The sequence below is a fragment of the Musca autumnalis genome, unplaced genomic scaffold (genome assembly GCF_047663935.1).
Source record: "Musca autumnalis isolate F117 unplaced genomic scaffold, ASM4766393v1 scaffold_4, whole genome shotgun sequence".
Classification (NCBI taxonomy): domain Eukaryota; kingdom Metazoa; phylum Arthropoda; class Insecta; order Diptera; family Muscidae; genus Musca; species Musca autumnalis.
The window spans coordinates 249,171,383-249,197,255 of record NW_027411977.1 but is presented as its reverse complement, the minus strand read 5'-3'; the positions used below and the strand labels follow the sequence as shown (position 1 = coordinate 249,197,255).

The window sequence follows — 25,873 nt, the reverse complement described above, 5'->3', positions numbered from 1 at the left end:
GTGAACGTCAAGTAACTTTGTAATAGCCTGCCGAAAACGGGTAAAGTTTTTGAAGTTGTGGTGGAGTAGGCATTACAATTTAATTCCAAAATGCATATGCAAAATGTATGCATTTTACATATTTACTTATGCAACAGATTTCAATAATAGGTACAAAAATGTTTGTGTGTAAAATGTTTCTGTTCAAAATTCTCTTCAGACAAGTCAATAAAATAGAGAAATGTATAACCACAGCCACAACCAGAGCTCCGATTCATTCGCGAGTGAAAATTTGGGGGAAGGTGGTAATTTCTTTTTTTTTGGGTGCAATATTTTTGGTGGTTGTGAGACAAGTTTATTTTGGGGTGGGACAAGTTTTTGTTTGGTGTTGGGGAGGGGGCAAGTTTCCCCCTCAACATGCTGGAAGTCGAGAAGAGTTTCGCTCGCGAGTGGAATTCGAGCGAATTCGAACGAGTATTCGGAGCTCTGGCCACAACTTTCAAAATACCGAAAATCGGGAGGTATGGGGGCTATATGAAGGCCTGAACCTAAGCCGACAAATTTTAGGTGGAACGTTTTTTACCCCCAAGGAAGACTTAATACCAACTGTCAGCCATTTCGGCGGGATACTGAGGCCACAACCTTCAAAATACCGAAAATCGGGAGGTATCGTTCTATGGGGGCTATATGAAGGCCTGAACCTAAACCGAAAAATTTTAGGTGGAACGTTTTTTACCACCAAGGAAGACTTAATACCAATTTTCAGCGATTTCGACGGGATATTGAGACCACAATCTTCAAAATACCAGAAATCGGGAGGTACCCTTTTATGGGGTCTATATGAAGACGTGGGCCTGTACCGACAAATTTCAGGTGGAAAGTTGTATACCCCCAACGAAGACAAAATGCCAAATAAAATACCAGAAATCGGTAGGTACCCTTTTATGGGGCCTATATGAAGACGTGGGCCTGTACCGACAAATTTCAGGTGGAAAGTTGTATACCCCCAACGAAGACAAAATGCCATATTTCAGTCATTTCGGTGGGATCTTGAGGCCACAACCTTCAAAATACCCAACATCGGGAGGTGCCGTTCTATGAAGACGTGGACCTATACTGACAAATTTCAGGTGGAAGGTTTTATACTCCCAGCGAAGACTTAAAACAAAATGTCAGCCATTTCAGTGTGATGTTGAGGCCACATCCGTCAAAATATAGGAAATTGGGAGGTACCGTTCTATGGGGACCTATGCGGACAAATTTCAAGTGTGAAGTTTCATACCCCTAACTGAGGCTTAATACCAAATTTCAGCCATTTCGGTGGGATATTTAGACCACAAATCCTTGCATATATTTTTGCATATGCTCATTTTATGCAAATATGTATATGTACGATATGCAAAAATTTCTGGGCCTAATTCGTTTTATTTTGTAATAAAACGAGTTTCTGTCTAATCAGATTTTCTCTACGACCATCCTAACCATATATGCATTTGCATAGGATTCCGCTGTCTATTTATGAGTAAGGATCGCATCAGAAGTCGGGGTGGGGGGACTAGTTTTCCTGTTGCTTCAGTTTGTTCAACACAGTTCCTTCTCGCTTGAGCCTGGCTCTAATTAACCATACATGGAATGTATGGGGGTAGCTGTGAGGTGTGGAACTGTTGAGGTAGAGTTGCTAAAGTGTACATCCCGCCGAATTAGAGTTGGGCAATCTAGTTCCTGGAGCGGATCGATATTTCTAGTTCCTTTTCCCAAAAGTTCCTTGGTTCCAAATAGTTCCGAGAGCGATACAGTTCAATGAATCTATCACCTTTCTTTCTATTTCCTTCGTTCCAAATAGTTCCGGGACCGATATAGTTCAACGAATCATTCTCTTTTGTCGTCATTTTTATTTCCTTCGTTCCAAATAGTTCCGAGAGTTGAAATAGTTGAACGAATCTTTCTCTTTCTTTTCGTTTTCATCTCTGGTGGATGTGATTTACGTTTATTTAAGAATGATGAAGGAATGAGTGATGAAGGAAAACGTGAAAGATTGAAGTAAGTGTGGAATTAAATTAAGAAAATAAATTATACAAATGAAATGAATTATAGGCAGGGTTGGAACTATATGAACTAAAGGAACTATATAAATGCACGAACCGGATATAGTTCCAATAGTTCCTTGTCCGGAATAGTTCCTTGGAACTAGTTCGTTCCGGAACTACACAACTCTACGCCGAATTATAGTCCGCTTATTAAGGTCATAACGGACTGGTCTTAGGAGACTTAAATGTTCCTCATGAGTTGTGGTAAGGCCGGAGGCTGGCTCTAATTAACCGTATATGAAATGTGTGGGGTAACAGTTTGGTGTGGAACTGTCGAGATAGAATTGCTTTTTTCAGGTCATAACAGACTGGTCTTGGGTGACTTTAATGTTCCTCATGAGTTGTATGTTTATAGCCATACGTTTTGCATGTCAATATTGACACCCCTACCAGAATTAGTGAAGAGTGCCATAGTTAGCCAGACATAACCATTGTGTCACTGGACAACTCGTCGTTTCTCTTGGGTCAGATCATATCCCTATAATCGTCTCCATCAGCTAACCACCCGACTCCATCACCTCTGAACGCCGCACTTTCATCAATCAGGGGAATTCTTATTTGCCCAGAGAGTTCACTAATCACCACTTCAGAGAACTGCCCAACCCTTCTGATAATCGCTTAACAGAAAGGATGTGAAACGAAGTGAGACAAAATTTCCTAGTAGAAGCGGCGGAACTAGCAACTGATCGTGATGAGCTACGTCGAACCAATCTTAGTTAACCCAGAGTTAGGGAGCTGACACTGTAATTAGTAGGATGGTCGGTGAGCACAAGCGAAACAAGATAATGTGAAGAGTTGCAACAATAGAGCCGGAATTAGTGAATTGTGGGGAAGGGTTCAGCCACTATTGAACCATGGAAAGAAGTCCTATCATTAACTTTTGGCAATGTTACGCCGACTGACCCAAAGAGGTGCTCGGGAGTGATGGGGAGAAAAACAAGAACCAACAAAATTTACAAATTCATCCAAAGCGTTGGGTCCAGACGGTAATGCTGAAAGTGCTGGATAAACCGGAAGTTGAGTATCCACGAAAATTCTCAACCTGTCGATAGACACCCACATCGTGCCCGAAATCTGGATAATGGGCAGACTGGTCTCGCTACTGAAGTCAGGCAAGGATGTAAAGGTGAATCGTATAGACCGATTTCGCAGTTGCAGCTCATCAACATGGTTTCCGCAATCAGCGCCTACGCCATCTTTACACATATTATGAGCAGCCTATCTCTGGCCAAGTTTAAAACATTGGATAATCACTTATATGCGTGGGCGCCAGTCGTACGTGTAATTCAGAAACAAGAAGTCGAAGCCCTGTCGAAGTTCTCCAAGGTGGGGTGATATATCCGGAACTATTTAACTTCTACCTTTCCTTATTCCACTCTCTCCATACGACGTGAGGATCGTTACATATGTCATTTGTGAAAACCCGTTCTCCTATTTGACCACCTTTTTCCGTGCGACAATATGCAAATATCCTCCAGTAACTCTACGGCCACTCTATTCCCCACATGAACATATTCTGTTTGGTGGTAACGGAATTCCGATTACTAACTATCCCAGGATTCCATATTATTGAAATCTCTTAGTACGCCTCCCGCCGCCCTGAAAAAATGCAAAAGGTTCCTTCCTCATGTCATCAGTGGATCATCTGCATGAGGAAACGAAGATTCTTCCAGCAACACTATGACATGCTCTCGTTGCAGTACTTGTTTGGTACTTACCGTGAGAGTCATTCTAATCACCGTATGTTGGATAGGATTCGCCACATGGCATGTCAGGAGCGATCTTCATGATTTAGAGACAGAGAGGTTCAATGTTACAAGAGTGTACGCCTAGGTCAGCAAGCCTATCAAGCAGGTTTAAATAGAATTCACACAGATGTAGTCACAGATCGACAATTATGATGTGTATGCAGTCCTCGGAGTACATTGCAGCTGAAGAACCTTTTTCCGTGCGACAATATGCAAATATCCTCCAGTAACTCTACGGCCACTCTATTCCCCACATGAACATATTCTGTTCGGTGGTAACGGAATTCCGATTACTAACTATCCCAGGATTCCATATTATTGAAATCTCTTAGTACGCCTCCCGCCGCCCTGAAAAAATGCAAAAGGTTCCTTCCTCATGTCATCAGTGGATCATCTGCATGAGGAAACGAAGATTCTTCCAGCAACACTATGACATGCTCTCGTTGCAGTACTTGTTTGGTACTTACCGTGAGAGTCATTCTAATCACCGTATGTTGGATAGGATTCGCCACATGGCATGTCAGGAGCGATCTTCATGATTTAGAGACAGAGAGGTTCAATGTTACAAGAGTGTACGCCTAGGTCAGCAAGCCTATCAAGCAGGTTTAAATAGAATTCACACAGATGTAGTCACAGATCGACAATTATGATGTGTATGCAGTCCTCGGAGTACATTGCAGCTGAAGAACGTCAGCTGCAACGACAAACCAAACCATCCAATATGCCTGATGATCGGTCTAACCACCCGTGAAACGTAGCATAGTGGTTGAATGTGTGGGGCTTCGGTGGATTCCTAAATTTTCAATGTACCTCTTAGGACAAAATAGCTCAACTCGAAAGAGAATTAATTCAAAGTAGTTCTGTTTCAAGCACGTTCGGGATGTTGCAGCCGTTTAAATTCCTATAGGGGAATGATTGATAACTCCGTACAAAACATCTTCCCAGCATTCCGTTACGGTCTGTATGACACAGCACACTTGCTCAACAAACTCCAGTAGCTTTGTGGCTCCAACTCATTAAATCAGTCACATTCGTAAACCTAAAGATACAGCCAGAGCAAGATTAAACAGGAAAACGAACATACAAACATATCATATGTTGTTACAGCAACAACTGGACCCCGTCGATTTTCTAAATCTATGTTGATTGGTTCAATGGTTTTTGACGAATTTTCTGGCTAACATACCTAAAATTTTTGTTTCTTTTCTACTTTTTCATCTGACATACATACATACATATCGTCACCAAAAATACCCGAAGACGAAATCCACACGCAAATCGAAATTGGTTTTTTGTTGGGATCTGATACATATTAGCTCAACGATATGGGACCTACTTTTTATAACCGAGTCCGAACGGCGTGTCTTACAAAACCATTTGTATAGAAGTTTTACATGGATGAAATACTCAGTAAATGTCGCCAAAATAACGCTGAGAAGTGATTTGCCACCGTTGAAAATGTGATTTTGCCTAGCTTGACAATCGAACCCGGATATACAGAGTACAAGGCGGGTGTGCTTACCATTACACCATGGTGGCACCATCAATCATCTGACAAAAACCTTATTTACATTCTGCCGACTATTCCAATAATTTTTCTCTCAATTCTCTAAAAAAAGCTTCTGTATCCGGATGTATCTCAATCGTCTCTAATTGATTACTAGGTTTGAGAACGTATCAACAAAAATCACCGCCGGTTGGCGAGGTTTATCAGATTTTCTGATTGGCTCGGCTCGGAAAATGGAAGGCCAAAATATCCCAATTTGAGCGACAAGCTTTGTTTTCTTGTTATGGTTTCCCAAGCAAACATTTAAGTTTATTAACATTATCTTTTATTTATTTGACATCAAAATTAATAATTTAAAATGACAATTTTGCACTGTCCGGTAACTGATATGAAAAGATTAGATTCTCATTGATCACTGCAGGTTCGCTTTGTCCAATATCTGTTGGAAAATCACCATACTTCTTTATTTTTATTTTCTGAAGGTTTGTTTTTTCATTGCTGCCATTATGTTTTGCCATCCATTTTAAACAGAGCGAGCATCCATCGTAATGGATTCCCAAAGCAAGCAACAATCGAGTCCAAGACCAAGTTGATGTTCGAAAGAAAAGGTTTTTGAAAGGCAAACACACACAAAACTAAATTATGTTTACAAACACGCGCACTCTATGTACACAAACACAGTACAAAATACACATAGAACACACATAGAGCTGTGCTACGATTACATGGCTACGGGCCCAGCATACCCCCGCATGACCAAAGGGTATCGTACAAATTATTATCGACTATTTTTAAATAACCAAAGGCGGAGTTTTCTTAAGAAAAATACTCTGAAAAAAGGGAAAAACAAAACGTAAAAACAACTAAAAACAGAGCAGACACAATTCCAAGCAACAAAATATCGATCGAACAAAACAGAAAACAAATAAATTTGGAACACCACAAGTCAGAGATAACATTGATTTACAATGCTTCTTGCTCCTATTTTTGTGTGTTTTTTTTTTTGCAGAAAGATTTTCTGGGGTTTTGACAATTTGTTTGTTTTGATTTTTGTTTCCTTCGCATTACCACTGTGGACAAGGATTTGTCAATCAGGCTAGTTGATCCTTGGATAAATTGTGATCAAGTGTAGGGTAGAGTTTGTTTTTATTTCAAGCGATAACGGTTGAAGTTATGGCATTTTCGGAATACATCAAAAGATGCGGTAAGTAAAATATTGATTATGGGATTAGCCCTATTTGTGTGATTGAAATCAGGGTGTAGATAATTTGTGCACACGTTTTCTTGAGGTGTTATTAACCTTAAATATCATATCCAGAAAATCGGATTTTATACAGAAAATTTGTAATTAAATAATATTTTTTTATAGTCAGGGAAATTTAGGTTTTGGATGGTGTCGAAACTTCATCGATTCCAATTAAGATTTTAGGATATATCGTCAACAAACTCCAATTTTTAACATTATAGATTCACAAAATATGGGATTCGATAGTAAACATATTGAAAAATTAGATAAAAATATTTGAATATTTTTAATATTTTATTTTCGAAACGAAATAATTTTTTAAAATTGAAATTGAATGAAAAAAAAAAATAATCACTTCTCGCAAAGTATTCTAGACATTGGTAGGACAACCTACCGTCTATTGAAAACTCTGTGACATGTAGAGTATATTTTTAACAAAGAGTGGTATATTTAAATATTAACTTCTAAAACTATATTCGTTTGAGTATTGATACCCTATGAAAGAAACTATTTTTCCGACGTCTCTCTCTCTGTACAGATAATAATACGCTCTTCTTATATCAAAGATTGTAGCCCTATTTAATTTTTATCGCATTGATATAAGAAGCTGCGTTATCATTGTTGTGCACATTTACCTTGCACATCAAATGCCTCAGTTTGATTCCCATGCCAGACACATCACATTTTCAACGATGCAAAGAGTGTCTTATGACACTCCGTTCGGACTCGGCGATAAAAGTTAGGTCCCATATCTTCGACGGTGCATTCATTGATATGAGAGAAGTCTTCCTTGTCCCTTCTGGGCCAATGACCAAACTTCCATATCAATTTTTTTCTTCTTGAAATCATTCCCCCAGCTCTAAGACTGCATTGGGAAGAGTTTCTATATCTTTCCGCTGCAAAGTTCTTCAAAACAATCAAATTGTAAAATCATTAAACTACCCACGCAAGGCAAAATGTGTTAAAAAATAAACGCCTCCAAAACGGTGATAATTTTTTTATTTGCAATAAACCCTCACTTATATTTCACATCGTTTATTTCCCCTCCCGCCATGAAAATCCTACTACCGTCTCATAAAAAAAAGCGAGCGAACATCATGTCCTTGCCATGCAATGAACATCTTGAAGGCTGTTTGGGGATTTTCCAAATAAGAAAGAAAATTGATATGAAAATTTTGCTTGAAAGGGAACAAAAATCCAAAAACCTCAGTTTCATTAAAATTGTTTTTGCTCAGGCTTGTAGGCAGACAGACGGATGGATAGTATTTAATCTAATTATATTTACTTACTGTACCGGCGATTTAGCACAAATATTTAGAGTTTAGTACAATGGAATTGCAACAAAATAGAATAGTAGAGCACCGCATTTATTAGTTTACAACCTCAGACTAATTAGGGCGCGGATTTACGCTTAAACTCGACCATAAAACCGTTAAGCTGGCCTGATTATGTGGAAATCTATGGTGTGGTAAGTATTTAGGGCAGCCAAAGACAAAAGGGTTCAGCAGAAATCTAAGAAATACTAAATGAATGTGAGAGTGAAAACAAAAGGGTTAGCAACAGCTACTTATTTAGTAAGGCTGCTGGTACTAAACGCGCTGCACAACGACACAACGGATGGGTACTAAAGGGATTAAGGTTAGTAGACAAAAGCAAATTTTCCCAAATTAGAGCAAACGTGTGCTCAAACTCAAACAAAGGGCCGGGGTCATAAACATAAACACAATACTTAGTACTGTGCGCAACCAGGTAGCAAAATTGTTGTTGTAGCAGGCCCTTACTTTAAACTAGCCCAATTTTATTCAAGGACTAAAATTAGTATGAATGGCCTTGTTTTAGTTAAGCGCGTTTCTTTTTTGACCTGCACAATAGTGATTAATTAGGGATTAGCGAGTAAGCGGGTGAGCGAGCGAGTGAATGTAGAAACTAAGTGGCATGTGGAATGAATGGACGAGAGGAGCCGAGTTCAATAGCCGCCCGGAATTTTTTGTCTTTTGCTTAGGAGGACCAGTAAAATATTCTCAAAGCATTGTATTAATAATGTATGCTTTAACTTAAGTAATGCCGTTTTTGTTCGTTTCGGTTCGATACAATTCAAGTTGTTTTTTTCTTTACCAACATTCACTTACGTTTTGGGGCCCCATAAGCGTATCCATATTTATTTTGTTGTTATTTATCTACCGCTTCGTTGAACAGTTTGTCTGTCCATACATCCATTACTGGGGCCTAGGACGGGATTTCATTTCGAATACTGATCTTTGAAAAGCCAAATAAATGAAATATATTTTGTTTTGTTTTTTTTTTCTTTTTTCGTAATGCCAACAAACACACTTACACACGTACATACGTATGTTGTTGTTCTTTATTTTCTGTATGTTATTTTTTGTTGATTTAACTCATTTGCACATCATTTGATTCGTGGATACGTTGCCATTGACTAAATGCTTCAAAGCTTAAAACCCCCAAAACCAATAGCAACAGTAACAACAACAGCAATAGTTCTGGCTTGAAAAAATGAAACAACAAAAAATAATGGAAATCAAAGCAAACAGGGTTCATATTCAATAACCAAAGTTGATGATGACGAAGATGAACACGACCTGGTTGAAAATCTGTTAAGTTTTGGACGAATTAGAAATGCCCTAAGTCCGATATTGCATGAAGAATAGGCCGGGGCGTTTTTTGTGGAAGGAAAAAAAACCTAAATGGGCCCTTCGCATTTCTGATTCCTGGGATTGAACTGAGCAAAAAAAGTCTACTGGACCATATGTCTAAGATGAAAATCGAGCCTCCCGATTTTGACTTGAAGTTTTTTTATTGACGTTTTTTGGATATTTTGGCATATAACAGCCAAACCATTGAGATTTGCGATCCAACACAAAGACCAAAATAATTAAGAACTCTCTGGTACATCGCAAAAGTGTTGGAAATCTCCTTCAGGCAGTTTTGGCCTTGGGAAAGTGCACATTTTTCGGAAAATATCGTTGAAGCGTTCTGTTATAAAATTCTATCCTGTTGGGATCCATTGACAACGAAAATACCTTTGGTTCGATTGGGTTACTTCGTTTTATTATTTTATAACGGAAAAAGTAGTGAAAATCTGGGTTTCTTACATTTTCAAACTTAAACGGGCATATCTTCTTTTTTACAACGGATTTCTATTGATCCTTTTTCCTTTTAAAGGAGTGAATAATATATTTCGAATAAGCTATTATTTGTTCAAATCGGCTAATACATGGCTAAGTTATAGTGGTTGATTCATATCAATACAATTACATTGTACTTTAAATGTTTTTTGTTTTGTTCAATATTAATTTTGAAAATTATGAGAAATTCAGTTTAAGGGCCTGTTTATGTATGTCGATAAGAAAATGAATGCGTAAGAAAAACTACCAAATTTGAGTGTGTTTGTCAAATTTGTTTTGAAGCAAAAGCAATGTTTTTATGTTGGGAAGTCAAATTTCTATCGCCAACTTAAAAGCTGTTTTTCACGAAACTGGGTTTTTTGAGATGTATTACTTTTTGAGTAAATTAGCGATTCTGTGAGACTGGCCTCAAGACCTCTAACTAGCTCTTCTGCTTTCCTGATAATTGTTGTTGTAGCAGCATATAAACCTACAAAGAAGCATAGATTTGATTCTCGGTTGGCAGCCGCTGGCCGAAACACTATGATTTCGGGTCAATCCGATACGAAAAACCCGCTGTTTTGGGATTGCTTCCATGATAGTAAGAACTTTTGTTTTAAAGACGCTACAGCCATAGCTAAGTTTATATGACTGTTCAATTATTTTTGCAGATTCCTTTTTACGATGATTTTATTCGAATATTTTCAGGGCAAAACTTACCCTATTGGACATTGAAACCACTAATTTAACACATTTGTTTGCTTCTATGTTACAATAATAATTTCTGTTAAAAAAGTTAGATCATTCAGAACTACCTGTTTTATTACAATGACAATGAAAATGCAGCAAAATAAGTAGCTGGTAAACAATATTGGATGGAGCCTAATGATGTTCCGATGGATATCGTCAAAGTTCACCATTGAAGCGCAGCCAAAACTACATCATCAGAAGATAATATTCATTTTACAGAAGAAAACAACAATAACAACTATGGCCATCATCGTTGTTAGCCATAGACGTTGGTAAGTGTACTGTGTGTGTTGTTGTTGTTGTTCCCATTGCTTCGTTGCTCAGTTCAAATAGTTTAACAAACAAAAACAAATCACAGCCAGCAAGAAAACGGTTCGTTTTTTGAAGCTGCTATTCCAATACACAATGACGATAGTAAGTAATGTCGTCAGTACGAACACTGAGAGAAATAAATGTATAAAAATGTAAGATTTGGTGTGATATATAGAGAAGGAAGTCATAGAAATTGTTCTAGAAAATAATGGACAAAGAAAACAAAAGAATTAAGGCACAAGCTTATATTACCAACGCAAATGTGTAACTAGGGTTGTTATATAAATCAGATCAAGTTGCTAAAACTACATACACTAAAGCCAGTTAAGCCTAATCAAGCTCTAAATTAGTGTTAGTATGGATGAATGACCACATAACTTACCTTTAGTTTAATAGCATCAATACTCAATACCTCCATTAGACTAGATCCTATCGCTCTAAGGTAATTATAACAACTTAAAACGTCAATACGCCTCCACGAGTACAATATTAGCTGCCACCGCTATGGGGCCTTAAAAAACGGGAATCTATATAGAATAAATCTGTAAGGAGTTTTTTTGATAGGAAAATGTTGGTAAAAGCTAAAAATAACAAGTAAGAACGGCGTTAAGTTCGGCCGGGCCGAACTTGTTATACCCTCCACTACAAGTTGTATTGAAGTAAAATGGAATAATTAGTTTCCTTTCGTGTATGAAGAAGACTTAATACTAAATTTCAGCAATTTCGGTAAAACAATGTGAGGCACCATTCTATGGGGGCTATTTCAAAACGTCGATCTATACCGACAAATTTCTGACGAAAAGTTTTTAGGCTCAAAGAAGACTAAATACCAAATTTTCTATATTTCGGTAAGAGAATGTTGCTAAAACTAAAAAAATACCGAAGATCAAAAAGTAAGCTTCTATGGGGATATAGGAAGACGTGTACCTATACTGATAATACTCTTCTGGAATATTTTATAACTTTTGGAAGACGGTTGGATATTGACGTCACAATCTTCAGTATTACGAAAATCCGGAGGTACCGTTCTATGGGGGCTATATCAGAAATGGGGCAATATGAAAGCGTGGAGCTGTAAAGACATATTTCTGGCGAACAGTTTTATATCACATTGAAGACTATATACCAAATTTCAGCCATTTTGGTGGAATATTGAAGACACAACCTTCAAAATACGAAAAATCGGGAGGTACCTTTCCATGGGGGCTGTATGAAGGCGTGCACCTATACCGACAAATTTAAAGGGGAAGTTTGAGTACCCCCAACGAAGTCTAAATACCAAATTTCAGCCATTTCGTTGGAATATTGAGGCCACAACGTTCAAAATACCGAAAATCGGGAGGTACCGTTCTATGGGGGCTGTATGAAGGCATGGACCGATACCGACAAAGTTCTGGGGGAAAGTTTTATACCACCAACGTAGACTAAGTACCAAATTTTAGCCATTTCGTTGTGATAATGAAGCTAAAACCTTCAAAATACCGAAAATCGGGAGGTACCGTTTTATGGGAGCTATATGAAGGTGTGGACCGATACCGACAAAATTCTGGGGGAAAGTTTTATACCCCTAAAGAAGACTACGTACCAAATTTCAGCCATTTTGGTAGGATAATGAAGCTAAAACCTTAAAAATACCGAAATCGGGAGGTACCGTTCTATGGGGGCTACATGAAGGTGTGGACCGATACCAACAAAATTCTGGGGGGAAATTGTATACCCCTAAAGAAGACTACGTACCAAATTTCAGCCATTTTGGTAGGATAATGAAGCTAAAACCTTAAAAATACCGAAAATCGGGTGGTACCGTTCTATGGGGCTATATCAAAACGTGGACCGATATATCCCATTTTCAATACCAACCATCCTGCAAGTAATAAAAACTTCTGTACCAAATTTTGACTCTCTATCTTTAAAATTGCGAGCTGTATCTTGATTTCAACAGACAGACGGACATGGTCAAATCGACATAGCATTTTATGCTGATCAATAATATATATACTTTATAGGGTCTCCGACGATTATTTCGATGTGTTACAAACGGAATGACAAATTTAATTATACCCTCCATATGGTCGAGGGAATAAAAATTATAGACTTAAGGGGATAATTTTCTGTAAGGGTTGTTCCTAACTCATACGAAGCCTTAAGACTAACTGTCAGCTATTTTGATGGTGGTCAAAACCTTCAAAATAAAAAAAAATGGTATGGTGTTAAACTATGGGGCCTCGCCATGATGTGGGACTAAATACAAGGGCTGAACGATAACTATCTGGCCTAACAATGAAAATGCGAATATTTACCATCAAAAATAGTTTTACTGTTTTCTTAAGTAGTCTCCAGCATACTTTATACCAGGTATCGAATTTTTCTGGATCTAACGAGAATTATGCATTTTTGCGGCCATGTGTCCATGCAATATCAAATGTTAGTTAGTGGAAGAAATGCCCAAGAATGCCTCTATCTCACGGCATATAACTTGGCGATCTAGCATTATCCCTTCAGGGACGGCTTAATTTTGTTCTGCACAACGCCCATTTTTGGACGACCCTCACAACCTTCGTTTTTTAGCGGGTGTCGGCCACGATTAAATTCATTATGTCAGTTTTTCATGGTGCTATAGGATGGCCCTTTATAAACATACAAAGATTTAATTTGATCGATGCAATCTTGCCGTGACTATCCACGTCGAAAATTGTGAAAAATGATCGGACGAAAATGTTCCCAAGTAAATTCCATTTTTTGCATTATGATTTTTTCAAGTCACTGTAAACAACAAAACGCATGGTCGTATGACAAACTGTCCTGAGTATGTATAGTAGGCCGGGGTGATTTGTATGGAAGGGAAAAAACCTTAATGGGCCCTTCGCGTTTCTTATTCCTAGGATTGAACTGAGCAAAAAAGTCTACTAGACCTTTTAAAGGGGTGAATAATATCTTTCAAACAAGTTATTATTTTTTAAATCGGTTAACAAATGGCTAACTATAGTTTAAGTCTGAAAAACCCCAGAAAACAACTAAAACTGAATTTCTCACAATTTTCAAAATAAATATCGAACAAAACAAAAAAAAAAAAACATTATATTTTCGAAAATTATGAAAAATTAAGTTATAGTTTTTTGTGGGGGTTTTCAGACTTAATCCACTAGAACTTAGCCATTTGTTAACCGATTTAAAAAATAATAACTTGTTCGAAAGATATTATTCACCCCTTTAAAAGGAAGAAGGATCAATAGAAATCCGTTGTGAAAAAAGAAGATATGTCCGCTTAAATTTGAAAATGTAAGAAACCCAGATTTTCACTACTTTTACCGTTATAAAAAATAAAACGAAGTGATACAAACAAACTAATACCCTAGACAGACGCCAGCGGTAATTTGCATTAACTGCAAATTTGCATTAACTGCCTTAATTCTAATTAATTCGTGCATTATCCACATTCTTAATGCACAAAATCAAATGGAATTTAAACTGAATTTAGGTATTTCAATATGGCAATGCCGTAAAAGAGAACCCATACTCATGTAGGAGAGACAGCATGCTCTGAGACACAATTTGCATTGCAAATAACAACAAAACAGTTGTGTACCAGCAAACAGCTGTTTTGTAAGTGCAGAAACTGTCGTCTGTCAGTTTAAAATTAAATGCCCATCTTAATGCAATTTAACGTTGCCGTCTGTCTAGGGTATAAAGGCATTGTCTTTGTCCATGGATCCCAACACTATATAATTTTGCATCAGAACCTTTTAATATTTTTCTGGTCAACTTTTGTAGCACAGTGCCATTTATCGAAATTTTTCGAAAAGTTTGCACCTTTTCAAGGCCAAAACTGCCTGAAGGAGCGTTCCAATGCTTTTGCGATGTATTAGAGAGTTCTTAACTACTGTCTTGGCTACAATTGTTGTCCTTGTGTTCGAACTTAAAGTCAAAATCGGGAGTAGTCTTTTTTGCTCAGTTCCATCCCAGGAATAAGAAACGCGAAGGGCCCATTAAGGTTTTCAAATCGCCCCGGCCTAATGTATAGTCTAAAAACTGTAAAAAAATCAAATGGTAGGTAGTTTTTGTGCAGCCCTGGTAGATAATTTTCGGCAAGGTGTTTTTCCACCCTTAGAGAATGCTTAAGCCAAAAGTTATCCATTTCGATGGATAGTGTAGCAAATTTTTTTTATATGACCAAAGTAGGAAGGTACTATTTTATCGGGGCTTTTTCAAACCTATATAGCCAATTTCCAATACCAAAAATTATATATAGAAAGAAGATCTCGTTATAAGACTTTACATATATAAAGCCTGAAGAAGTCCTTAGGAGCTATTTTACATATAGAACATCCCGTAAGGACGTATTCTAGACGACCTCGTTGGTCGACTTTTATTTATGGAAGACTCATCAGGAGTTGTTTCATCTATGGAAGACCCGTTAGGCATAGACATTACATTAGCAGGTATGCTGTCTATATGTGACTACGTTAGGAGATTTTGTATCTTTATACAAAGGCCTTTCTATCAAAGCTATCTATAGAAAACCCTTTATACTGTCCCAGAGATCACATTAGAGGAACTTCTACCCAATATTATATTAGGATAACCTATAGTCAGGTTCAGAAGTCTTAATTGATGGATGACCTGGAAGTTATTTTATCTACAAAATAACCCTTTGGAAAATCTTCTACCAAAAGACAATTAAATTGTATAAAGAATTCATCGTTAGGAGGATTTATATCCATAAAATACCCTGTTAAGACATCTTCTATCATTAGATAAGGCTATTAGGAGGTATCATGTCTAAAGTTGACATTAATAGCAAAACATCTATCTATAGACGACCTGATTCGGACGTCTTCATTTACAGAAGAATTCTCTGGAAGGTCTTCTATCTACTGAAGACCTCTTTGGAAGCTCTTCTATCGAAATAAGATGTCAATTTCTATAGAGGATCCACTTCGAAGGTCTTTATTTATAGACAGGGTTCATCTCTGGAAAGACTACTATCAAAATAAGATCCCTCTACCACAGTTTCTATATATATTGAATTTCTCGTTAAGAGAGCTTTCTCTATATAAGGTCTTTTAGCTACTGAAGATTCCATTTCAACGTTCCGTTAGGAAGTATTGTTTTAAAGAACACCCTTTAAGGAGAACTTCCATTTTTATTGAATGTTCACTCGGGAGGTTTTGCATCTGTAAAAATGGTAAATTTGAAGACATGTCTGGTGAATTACTCTATTAGCAGATCCATTCATAGGGAATTTCTTTTAAACAGTAGCTGGGTAGGCGATCAAATGACATAGACAGTCATTATCACCGTAATGTTTTTGACCAAGCAGACAACAGTCGCTCATCGTTAGAATTACAAGGCTATTGTTATTCTGGACACAAACCAATTCGAAAGTTTCCAAACTTTGACATTTGACAATAATCACAATACGATGAATTGTTTTAAAAAGTAAAAATATAAGTTCAAATCAAGTCTATAGGTTTATATTAATCTGTTTTTTGTGGACTTTTCGATCCACATAACCATCGACATTTGGTATTTGTCTCTCGTGAAAAACATTTTAAATTCCACATATACCTATAAATGAAATGTTTATTTGATTAACCCCCTTATTTAGACACTGAATTGCAAAAATCCTTTTGGCTAATATAATATTTGATAACTAACAATATTATATCCCTCCTCTCATATTTCTGTGTATTTTACTCAACGAAAACATCTTTCTAAGTGGTGTTATTCAAAAATTGGCAAGGTCTAATTTGAAATGATATTTTCTGTCCCATTCTGTAGTGAGTGTCCATCTCTTCATAATTATTTAATTTCACTTAAAGGTATATTGGGATTTTAAGGATTAAGCAGATAATCCCTTTATTCAGATACTTAGTGGCACGTTTTAGACCTTACTTTAATCCTGGTAGTTGCTACTGGATATTTTATTTCATTGACAATATTACACCCCGTTTTCTTTTCTCATTACTCTATGTTTTTTCTCAATGTATTCCATTCGATAGAGAATTCATCCATTCACTCTACCTGTTGTTGCCAGGCTATCCAAATACCGTCAGTACGCAAACGTGCAATGACTAAAACAAAACTAAGTTAAAATGGACACATTTAAGCTGAACTGGCTGGCTGGCTAGACAATACAACAAATATGGTCTCTTACCTGCGATAACTAAGCGGAGCAATGAAATTGAATATAAGGCGGAGCTTGTGTAGAAGAGAGACATCGATACCTGTTGCCCATAAAGATCAATGAGTTGAAAGAGTAGAGAAAGAGTTGGCCAAACAACAAAAAGGTGTAGAAAGGCTAAAGAAGACAACAGCAACAAGTGGGCATTGGGTTTGTGAATGATGTTTTGAGGAGATGATGAGGAAAAACGACAACTTTTGTGATGGCTGAACAAATTAACACCGATCATTAGCTTCGGAGTACGCAAACGGGTGTGAACGCGCTATTTGACAAAGCGAAAAAATAACCAAAAAAAATCACAAAAATCTAGATTGAAGATTAATATTAAATAAATAAAATATTTATTTAACAAAACTTCAGAAATCATAAATTTCACAAAAAATGTAAGTTTCATATTTTTGGAGGAGCAAAACTAAGCAGCATTTATTAATAATCAATTGTTTTTTGTTTACAGTTCCACACACAAAATAGTAAAACAAAGTGTTAAAATATTTCAAAGAAATGTACTGAAATCTAAAAATAAATTTGCAAATCTAAAAATATCGTATAAAAACAACATAAAGTGAATTCTAGCCACCCAATCAACCCCCTCTCTACAATAGGACACAGTGCTATTATTTGACAAATGGATACTAATTAATTACAGTTTGTACAAAATTTTAGTACAGCTCAAATCAGCAAGCAGCCGCAAGCCAGCCATCGGCATTCATCAAGCGCCGCCAGACATCATAAAGTGCGTTAACAACCGTAAACCGCTATTAACACAAAAACAACATAAAATTAACAGTAATTTAATAATTTAACGCAAAAAAGTGAAGTGAAAAATACCTAATTATCATAACGATACAAAAAATAAAAAGGCTGGGGGAGATTCTCAATAAATGTTGTTTTTGTTCTTGTTAAATCAAATCGGCATCCAATCAAGCAGTTGTTAATCTGCAGTGTTTTATTATAATTGATTTTATCACCACCCCACACACAGTTGACAATCGGACAATTCACACGCATAACCAACCAACCACACGTTCACTTGCAGAGGCGTTTGTGTGTCCGTTCCGTTTCCCGCGTTGTTTCATTTGCTGATAATTTAATGTGGCGCGTGATATATTTGACACGCAAGTGTTAAACGTTTATTATAGCAGGAAAATAAGAAGAAGTTCACCCAAAATAAAAAAGAACACAACAAGTGAAAATAAAAAATAATAAGCAAAGTGCAAAAAAAAAAAAAAAATCAAAACAAAACAATTGCCACAATAAAAAGAAAACGTGTATAAAAATAATTAAAAATAATTCCAACAACTTGTGACACCTTATATTGAAAAATATGTTTTAAAGAAAATCCAAAAATTAGAATTGTTGTGTTAAAAATATTTTTTCTAAAATATTTGTGAGGCCTTTTGTGAAAAAAATCAAACAAATTTTAAATTACTTTAAAAACCAACACCTACATTTGGAATACAGCTAACCTTAAATACATCATGCGTAAGTTGTTTATTTTAAAAATTAATATAAAATTTGTTATATTAAGAATAAAAAATATTTAATTTATAATTTTCACAAAAGATTACTGTAAAAGACTCAAAACAAAAGAGTTAAGACACAAACTTTTTGCTTTTATAAGATCCTTCACATGAAAATAAAAGACGGAAACGAGAAAGGAGATGAGGCACTAACTTTATTTATTTTCTCAAAAAAATACTATAAACGTTTCAAAACAAAAGAGTTAAGGCACAAACTTTTTTCTTTAATAAGATCCTTCGCATGAAGACAAAAGACTTAAACGACAAACAGTTAATGAAAAGCTTTTTGATCACTGCCAAAACAAAAGAGTTAAGATACAAACTTTTTTTCTTTTATAAGATCCTTCGCATGAAAATACAAGACTGAAATGAGAAAAGAGTTGAGACTCTAACTTTATTTATTTTCTCAAAAAATTACTATAAACGTTTCAAACCAAAAAACAAAAGAGTTAAGACACAAACTTTTTTCTTTAACAAGATCCTTCGCATGAAAACAAAAGACTTAAACGACAAACTGTTAATAAAAACCTTATTCATCACTGTCAAAACAAAAGATTTAGGACCCAAACTTTCAGTGAGAACTAAGTATGAGCGATCTATGAAACAAGAAATTTATGTAATTTTTCATGTAGAAGATGTTTCATTCATAAATTTAAAAATTAAATGAAATTAAGTGCCTTAAAGGCAAACTTTTTATGAACCCTTTGCTCAATGTCAAAACGAAAGACTTAAGACACAAATTTTAGTGAGAATTATAAAAGACTGCAACGACAAACTTTTAATGAAAACGATTGCTTAAGTCTGGAGTATTCCCCCATTGGCTTAACTTCATCATTACCTTTGAGAGTAATGTTTACAAAACGCACTGACAGCCTGCAAAATTTACTGATCGCTACCAATATCATGATTTCATCCCGGCGAAGGGAATTATCATTTGGCTTTTAATGAAAACCTTTTCGATCACTGCCAAAACAAAAGATTTAGGATCCAAACTTTTAGTGAGAACTAAGTATGAGAGATTCATGCAGAAGAGGTTTCATTAATAAATATAAAATAAATATAAGAATTAAATGAAATGAAGTGACTTAAAGGCAAACTTTTGATGAACCCTTTGGTCACTATCAGAACGAGAGACTTAAGACACATATTTTAGTGAGAATTAAATATTAAAAATCTATTAAACAAAGAATTAATATGATCTTTTTTGTGAAGAAATTAACACATATATATATATATATATATATAAAAAAACAATATATGGCTTAAGACCTAAAATATTTGAGGTAACATTTTTCAAAGCTATACTTTCAAACCCCAATACTTGGGCTACAAACTTTACTACACAATTTGTAAAAAATTAAAAGACTTCACAAATTTTTCATGGGGAAATATCTGTCAAAATACGAAAGATTTGCAAAGCATACATTTACCATATATATAAGGTCGGATTTATTCATGAAAAAGTTCGTATTTATTTAAATGACAGCCTTCTGACAAATTTTATTAACTCATTTAAAAATCTGAATCCAAATTTCCCTTCATACATTTACCATAAGAACACAATAAAATTGGCGCCCAAGTCATTGTCAAGTTTCAAAAATTTCCAACAGCACCATAAGGCTGTCCATATCCCAAACTCTTTTTCGAAATAAATTTGAAGCCAAATCTATCTCCTGTTGTGTATATTTTGCGCAAAGACAAAGTTCGCCCTTGCAAATTAGTAACAATTCACATCAGAAGTATTTCAGCTTTTCAAGCATATTTGGCCGATTTTGGGTCTTATATAGCTATAGCAAAATAGCATCCGATTTTCACGAATTTGTGTAGGATTCGTTCTTTAGTCACAAGAATGAACTGGTAACGTTTTTTCATAATTGGAGAATTTTTGTGGTATGTCCCCTTACTATGAATACAAAGATGGTTCGGTGGGTGCGGGTTAACGTTAAACGATCGCCATAAAATTTCATATATAAGGTTTTTGGATCAAATGAAAAAATATGGTGTAGGATGTGTTAATATCAAGATCTATTTACCAGGTCACGTAACTGACACAACAACAACTCTATTTTGAACGTGAAATGATTCACAATAACAAAAAATGGACAATTTAGAAAAAACTAAAATTGATATTTCTTTTGTCGTTTTTAGACACGAATTCCATATATAAAAAAATAAATACGTTAACAGATCTCTTGTATTAGCACACATAAATCGTGACAATAGTAGTCTTTGGTCCACATTTTTCGCTTTGGGTTCCTGTAATTTTATTTTATCGAAATCTTAAGCTATTGGTTTCCCAATTAGCTCTCGGTTCATTGGGCCGCAGTTTTGTTATACAAAACTCTATTTGTAGAGGTACTACAACAAGGTTTTAGATTTAGGCTTTCAAACGTCTATTTTCTCTTGGTTTTCAGCCAATGGTTAGGAAAAAAATTTTGAACAGGTTTCCAAGATATTGGCTGAGTACACTAATCATTTAAAAGGCCCTCCATATGTGATACCATATTCGCCAGGCAAAAACAGAATCAGAGTTAATTTTTTATATGAAAGAAATCTTTCCTCGCCCCTTTTTGGCACATTTTTAAAAGTATTTTCCAATATTTGATTGCTATGGATTCATCGTTTCCACTACATTTTCCTTAGTTTTTGAGGATCATTACTTCTTACGGAATATTCTGCATTTACACCAGAATGACTTTATATTTTTTTCTAAAAGACTTCTCCTTTAAGATTCTATTTAAAATGTGTTTTTTTGGCTTTTCTATAAATATATACACGTTTTTATACAAACATTTATGTACATATACATACATATATGAGCTTATATAAATCTCTATTTTTACATGCACACGTTCATTATATATTTGAAAAAAAAAAACGCGTTTGACTTAAGTAAATATTGAAGTCACGATTTAGACAAACAGAAAAAAATAAGACGAGCAAAGTTTAATCAATGGCAAATAAATAAATAAAAACTACAAAAATTAAAAAGCGAGACAGCAACAACAACAAACACATACCTATATAGCACACTTAATGATAGAGTTTCGAAATTTTTTCCGCTTCTGTCGTGTTCAAATCATAGTTCAAGGAAGAGTTGTTGATGATTTATGGCTTAGAAACACCAAAGAAATTAGGGTGTTGTATTTTCTTTTCTCTCCCCATCATTTTGCTATCGGTAGCTTTTATTAATCATTGAATTTGTCTCCTTCAGTAACTGCTGTCTGCTGTGTGGATCGTCATAAATGTAATACCTTTTTCTTTTGGTCGGTCCAAGGTCCAATAAATTAATTTAACAAATCTTTGTTTAAAAACAATTCTAAAGAATTTTCTTCTTTTCTTTCTGTTGATTGAGAGTTGATCCCAAGAATCTTTCCATTTCTTTAATAAATCTGTCATTTTAGCAATTAAGCCATACTGGGGGATTTATGATGGCAACTAGAAAAAACAATTGAGTTGTAATGCATTTCAAATCAATAGATCTCAATTCTAGCTATCAATTCAATCAACTAGCTTGGTTGCCTGTGTTTGTGTGTTACTTATAAAGACGTCACATTATTTTGGATACTTCAAAATATTTTTTTTGTTTTTTTCGACACTTTCTTACAAACATTCCGAAACATTCTGGTTTTTGTGGATATCATAAAACAGAAGGGTTCCCTGGCTTTTATGGCCTATCACCACTGAAGTGAAGATGCAAGTTTTTGTTTTGTTTTGGGTAACTCTTCAAACAGTTATGACGCATTGACCGCTTATTCTGTTTGTCTGTCCGTCCGTCTGTCCGGTGAACTATTCACGTGAGCGTGGCTAAAATGTGCAATATAAAAATGCCGACATGAGTAATTTAGACAGTCGTCCTATCACCATCAACACCACTTTACCGGACAGACAGTCATCAGAGTTTTTGTTTTTCGGGCTTAGGAAAACAAAAATTCTTACATCTTGGCCGCTATTTAAGCAATACAGAGACTTTTATTGTATCATTGCTTTAGACATGGCGGTGTTTTTGGTCTTTGACCATTGTTGCCGTCGTCGTCTTCGCGCCTCTTACGAATCTAATGGTTTAAAAAGCATTTTTTCGAAAAAAAAAACAAATCTTTATAAGCTATTTGCATTGCCATTGTAAATTAATAAAATTATGAACGCTTTTACAACACCTGCTAATAAACTTCTACGACAATGGAAAAGAAGGGAACGGGAAGGAAGATGCTAAAGCCGAAAAATTAAAACAGAAGAAATATTTATGTTCGATTGATTGCCAGCTTGTTTTCTAAATTCTTGTCCAGTGGGAGTTGGTTAAAGCCAGTTTGTGTTTGTGTCTTGAGTCTTTTGTTTTGTTTAGAAATTCCTCTTATTAACTGAAAGTATAATTATTTTTCTTGGAATTTTTGTTTTTTTTTAGAAGACATGTCAACTTCACACATTTTATCCGCTGTGGATCCTCATAGCAATGGCACACATTCACCACAGCATTTACATGCCCCAGATGGCATGGTCAACAACGGCAGTCACAACTCGTTGGGCAGTCGCAGCAGTCCCAATGGCTTGGAGAGAAATTTACATGTTTCCCTAGACGATAGAGAGCTGTGGCTGCGTTTTCAAAATCTCACCAATGAAATGATTGTTACAAAGAATGGAAGGTAAGTTCGAGGGAATTGTTAATAACTCCCTTAAAATTTTAAATACTTTTATTTTTGCTTAAAAATTATTCCTACATTATTCCAAAAAATCCACTGTATTTGCACTTGGAGGTGCTAAATGTTTACATCAAAAGAAAAAAGTGATTTTTTTCTTTTGCAAATTACTTTTGAAGGTTCTTGTTTTCAATAATATTAGTAATGAGATTCTAACGTTTTCCCCACAAAAAAAAAAAAAGAAAAAAATAAGAATAAGAAAACAAACCATCAAAGTTTGAAATCATTTTTTCTAAGCTTAAAAATATACGAATAGAAAAAGTGTTAATTGATGCAGTCATGTTTCTATGGAAAACTTGAACAACACAAATTTTAATTAAACGTGTGTGTATGTGTTTGTTTGAATTACAGGCGGATGTTTCCGGTGGTGAAGATCAGTGCCTCTGGTTTAGATCCAGCAGCCATGTATACCGTACTCTTGGAATTTGTACAAGTCGATACACATCGCTGGAAGTATGTCAATGGAGAATGGGTAAGTTTCCCTCATTAAGATTGTCTTTAAACAACAATTTTTATTTGAAAATTCTCTCTGTTTTTCAAGGTACCTGGTGGTAAAGCAGAAGTCCCACCCTCCAATCCCATATATGTACATCCTGAATCGCCAAATTTCGGTGCCCATTGGATGAAGGAGCCCATTAGTTTTGCCAAAGTTAAGCTAACAAACAAAACCAATGGCAATGGCCAGATAATGTTAAACTCATTGCATAAATATGAGCCGCGGGTACATTTGGTACGTGTGGGTTCGGAACAACGTCATGTGGTCACCTATCCCTTTCCTGAAACACAATTTATTGCTGTTACGGCCTATCAAAATGAGGAGGTGACCTCTTTGAAAATTAAATACAACCCCTTTGCAAAGGCCTTCTTGGATGCCAAGGTGAGTACAACCCCCACCCCACCCCATCTTTTCTTTTTCTTTTCTTTAAACCCCCAAAAAGAACAGCAACTAATAAAAACACAATTCTTTCCCAAAGGAGCGCCCCGATACTTTGTATTCTCATGATGCCCACTATGGTTGGTTAATACCACCTCCCAGCCACTACACCAGTGCTCCAGTTAATCACAACACATTGGCGGAATCCTCCTTGGTGTCAGGCAATTGTGATCGCTATGGTCGTGCTTTGAGTAGCCGTAGCAATTCCTCAAACAGATCTACACCTTATAGTAGGCCACGTATTGTCTCGGGGTCGGGTAGCAATGGTAGTACCGGAAATGCATCACCACCCCAGCCACCATCAGCTCCCCAGACGCCAACAAGCTTGCAATCGAGTAACACCCAACTCGGCTCAACACCCACATCAAGTGGCTGTTTCACTAGTTCCTATTCGCAATCGGGTTTTATGCCGGTAGAACCCACCTCAAGTGCCACAGTATTTTCCTATCCCACAACATGGCAAACAAATGCCAACTATTGGAGTTCGCCAGCAGTGCCTGGACCCATGCCCGTTAACACAGCCAGGGCCATGTGTAAGTATAACAATAAATTAACAAAATAAATATGAAAAATATAATAATTTCCATTTACTTTTCACAGCTTCCCACAACTCTCCCTCGCCCACAAACAATGGTTCTCCCACCTATACCACTCCCTCTCCTGGTTATACCATCCACCACTTGACTCCTCACAGCCACACACATCAATATAATATGGGCCAGCCAACGGTCAGCCACACAGCCGATATGTATCAAAGTGTTTCCCCCACCACTCAATCATATGCCGCCCCTGCCCATCAAGTGTATCACCCAACACCCACATCACCTTCTTCACATCAACTGTACTCGAATGTTTTGAATGGACCCAGTGCCCTATCCTACCCCACGACATCATGGCATAATGGTACTGCAGCCGACTATGGTCTCTATCAAAATCCAGCCGCCTATGCCTATCAAACCGAATACATTCCTTTGGTTTCAGAAATTGGGTAAGTTAATCAATTCTATTTTTTCCATCTGTCTGTCTCTCTCTCTTCCTCCATACTTTTGTTTTTTTTTTTTTTTTTTTTTTTTAATTAGCAATTTTCTAATAAAATGTAGTTTAGTTATCAATGATTATTCTTTTCATTCACCAACCATGCAGCACTTATGTCCCAACCGCCTTGGAACCAGTAGAAGTTACCAAAACCATGGACAATGGCAGCCATAATTCGTTGTACAGAACATCCGAAGAACCCACTACAGTTTTGACCTTGGAATGCAATAGCCTTAAAACGGATACTGCTGCTGCTACTGCACCCCATGTCGTTGTTGAGAATTCGGTAAAATTGGAAACCTTGTCATCGACAAATGCCAATGGCCATCTTAGAGCCCCCTCAGCCGATCCCCATGCCACCGCCAACGCCGTCGCTGTAACAGCACCTGTACAAAATACTGCTGTCGCTGCTGCTGCGGGCAATACATGGACGCCCTTAACTCCTCCCCAAAGTGCCCTTCAACAATAGAAGAAGAAGAACCTGCGTTATAATTCTTTTAGTTGTAGAAATAAAAATAATTTAAAATTAGTATTTTAATAAGTTTCAAGCCTTTAGATGCAATCTTTTTATTCAGTTAATTTGCAAATGGAAGAGAGGAAAAGCAAGTAGTCAGCCTCTCTTTCTCTTTGAATTTTCTCTGTCTGAGTATAAACTTGTTTTAGTTAGTTTTTTAGTTTTTATTTTTAAATGAAATTCTAGTTAAGTAGCCGAAATTAAGAAAATATATTACTGTTTATTTGTAAAATATGTA

General features: G+C 36.2%; 1 protein-coding gene across 4 annotated transcripts; it reads left to right on the top strand.

The window, feature by feature from the left end:
• The first annotated feature begins 17,165 nt into the window (after positions 1-17,165).
• On the top strand, positions 17,166-25,873 carry byn (T-domain transcriptional activator brachyenteron). 4 transcript variants are annotated; one of them, XM_073981333.1, is made up of 8 exons: positions 17,166-17,321; positions 17,393-18,420; positions 22,861-23,098; positions 23,504-23,624; positions 23,694-24,029; positions 24,127-24,619; positions 24,687-25,074; positions 25,230-25,873. In XM_073981333.1, exons 2-8 carry the CDS (start codon positions 18,417-18,419, stop codon positions 25,588-25,590), a joined length of 1,941 nt encoding a protein of 646 aa, XP_073837434.1. In that variant the 5' UTR covers positions 17,166-17,321; positions 17,393-18,416; the 3' UTR covers positions 25,591-25,873. The 4 variants fall into 4 exon arrangements, with proteins under 4 accessions (XP_073837434.1, XP_073837436.1, XP_073837435.1 ...); XM_073981335.1 differs by lacking the exon at positions 17,166-17,321 and having other exon boundaries at positions 17,832-18,420; positions 24,130-24,619; XM_073981334.1 differs by lacking the exon at positions 17,166-17,321 and having other exon boundaries at positions 18,354-18,420; positions 22,864-23,098.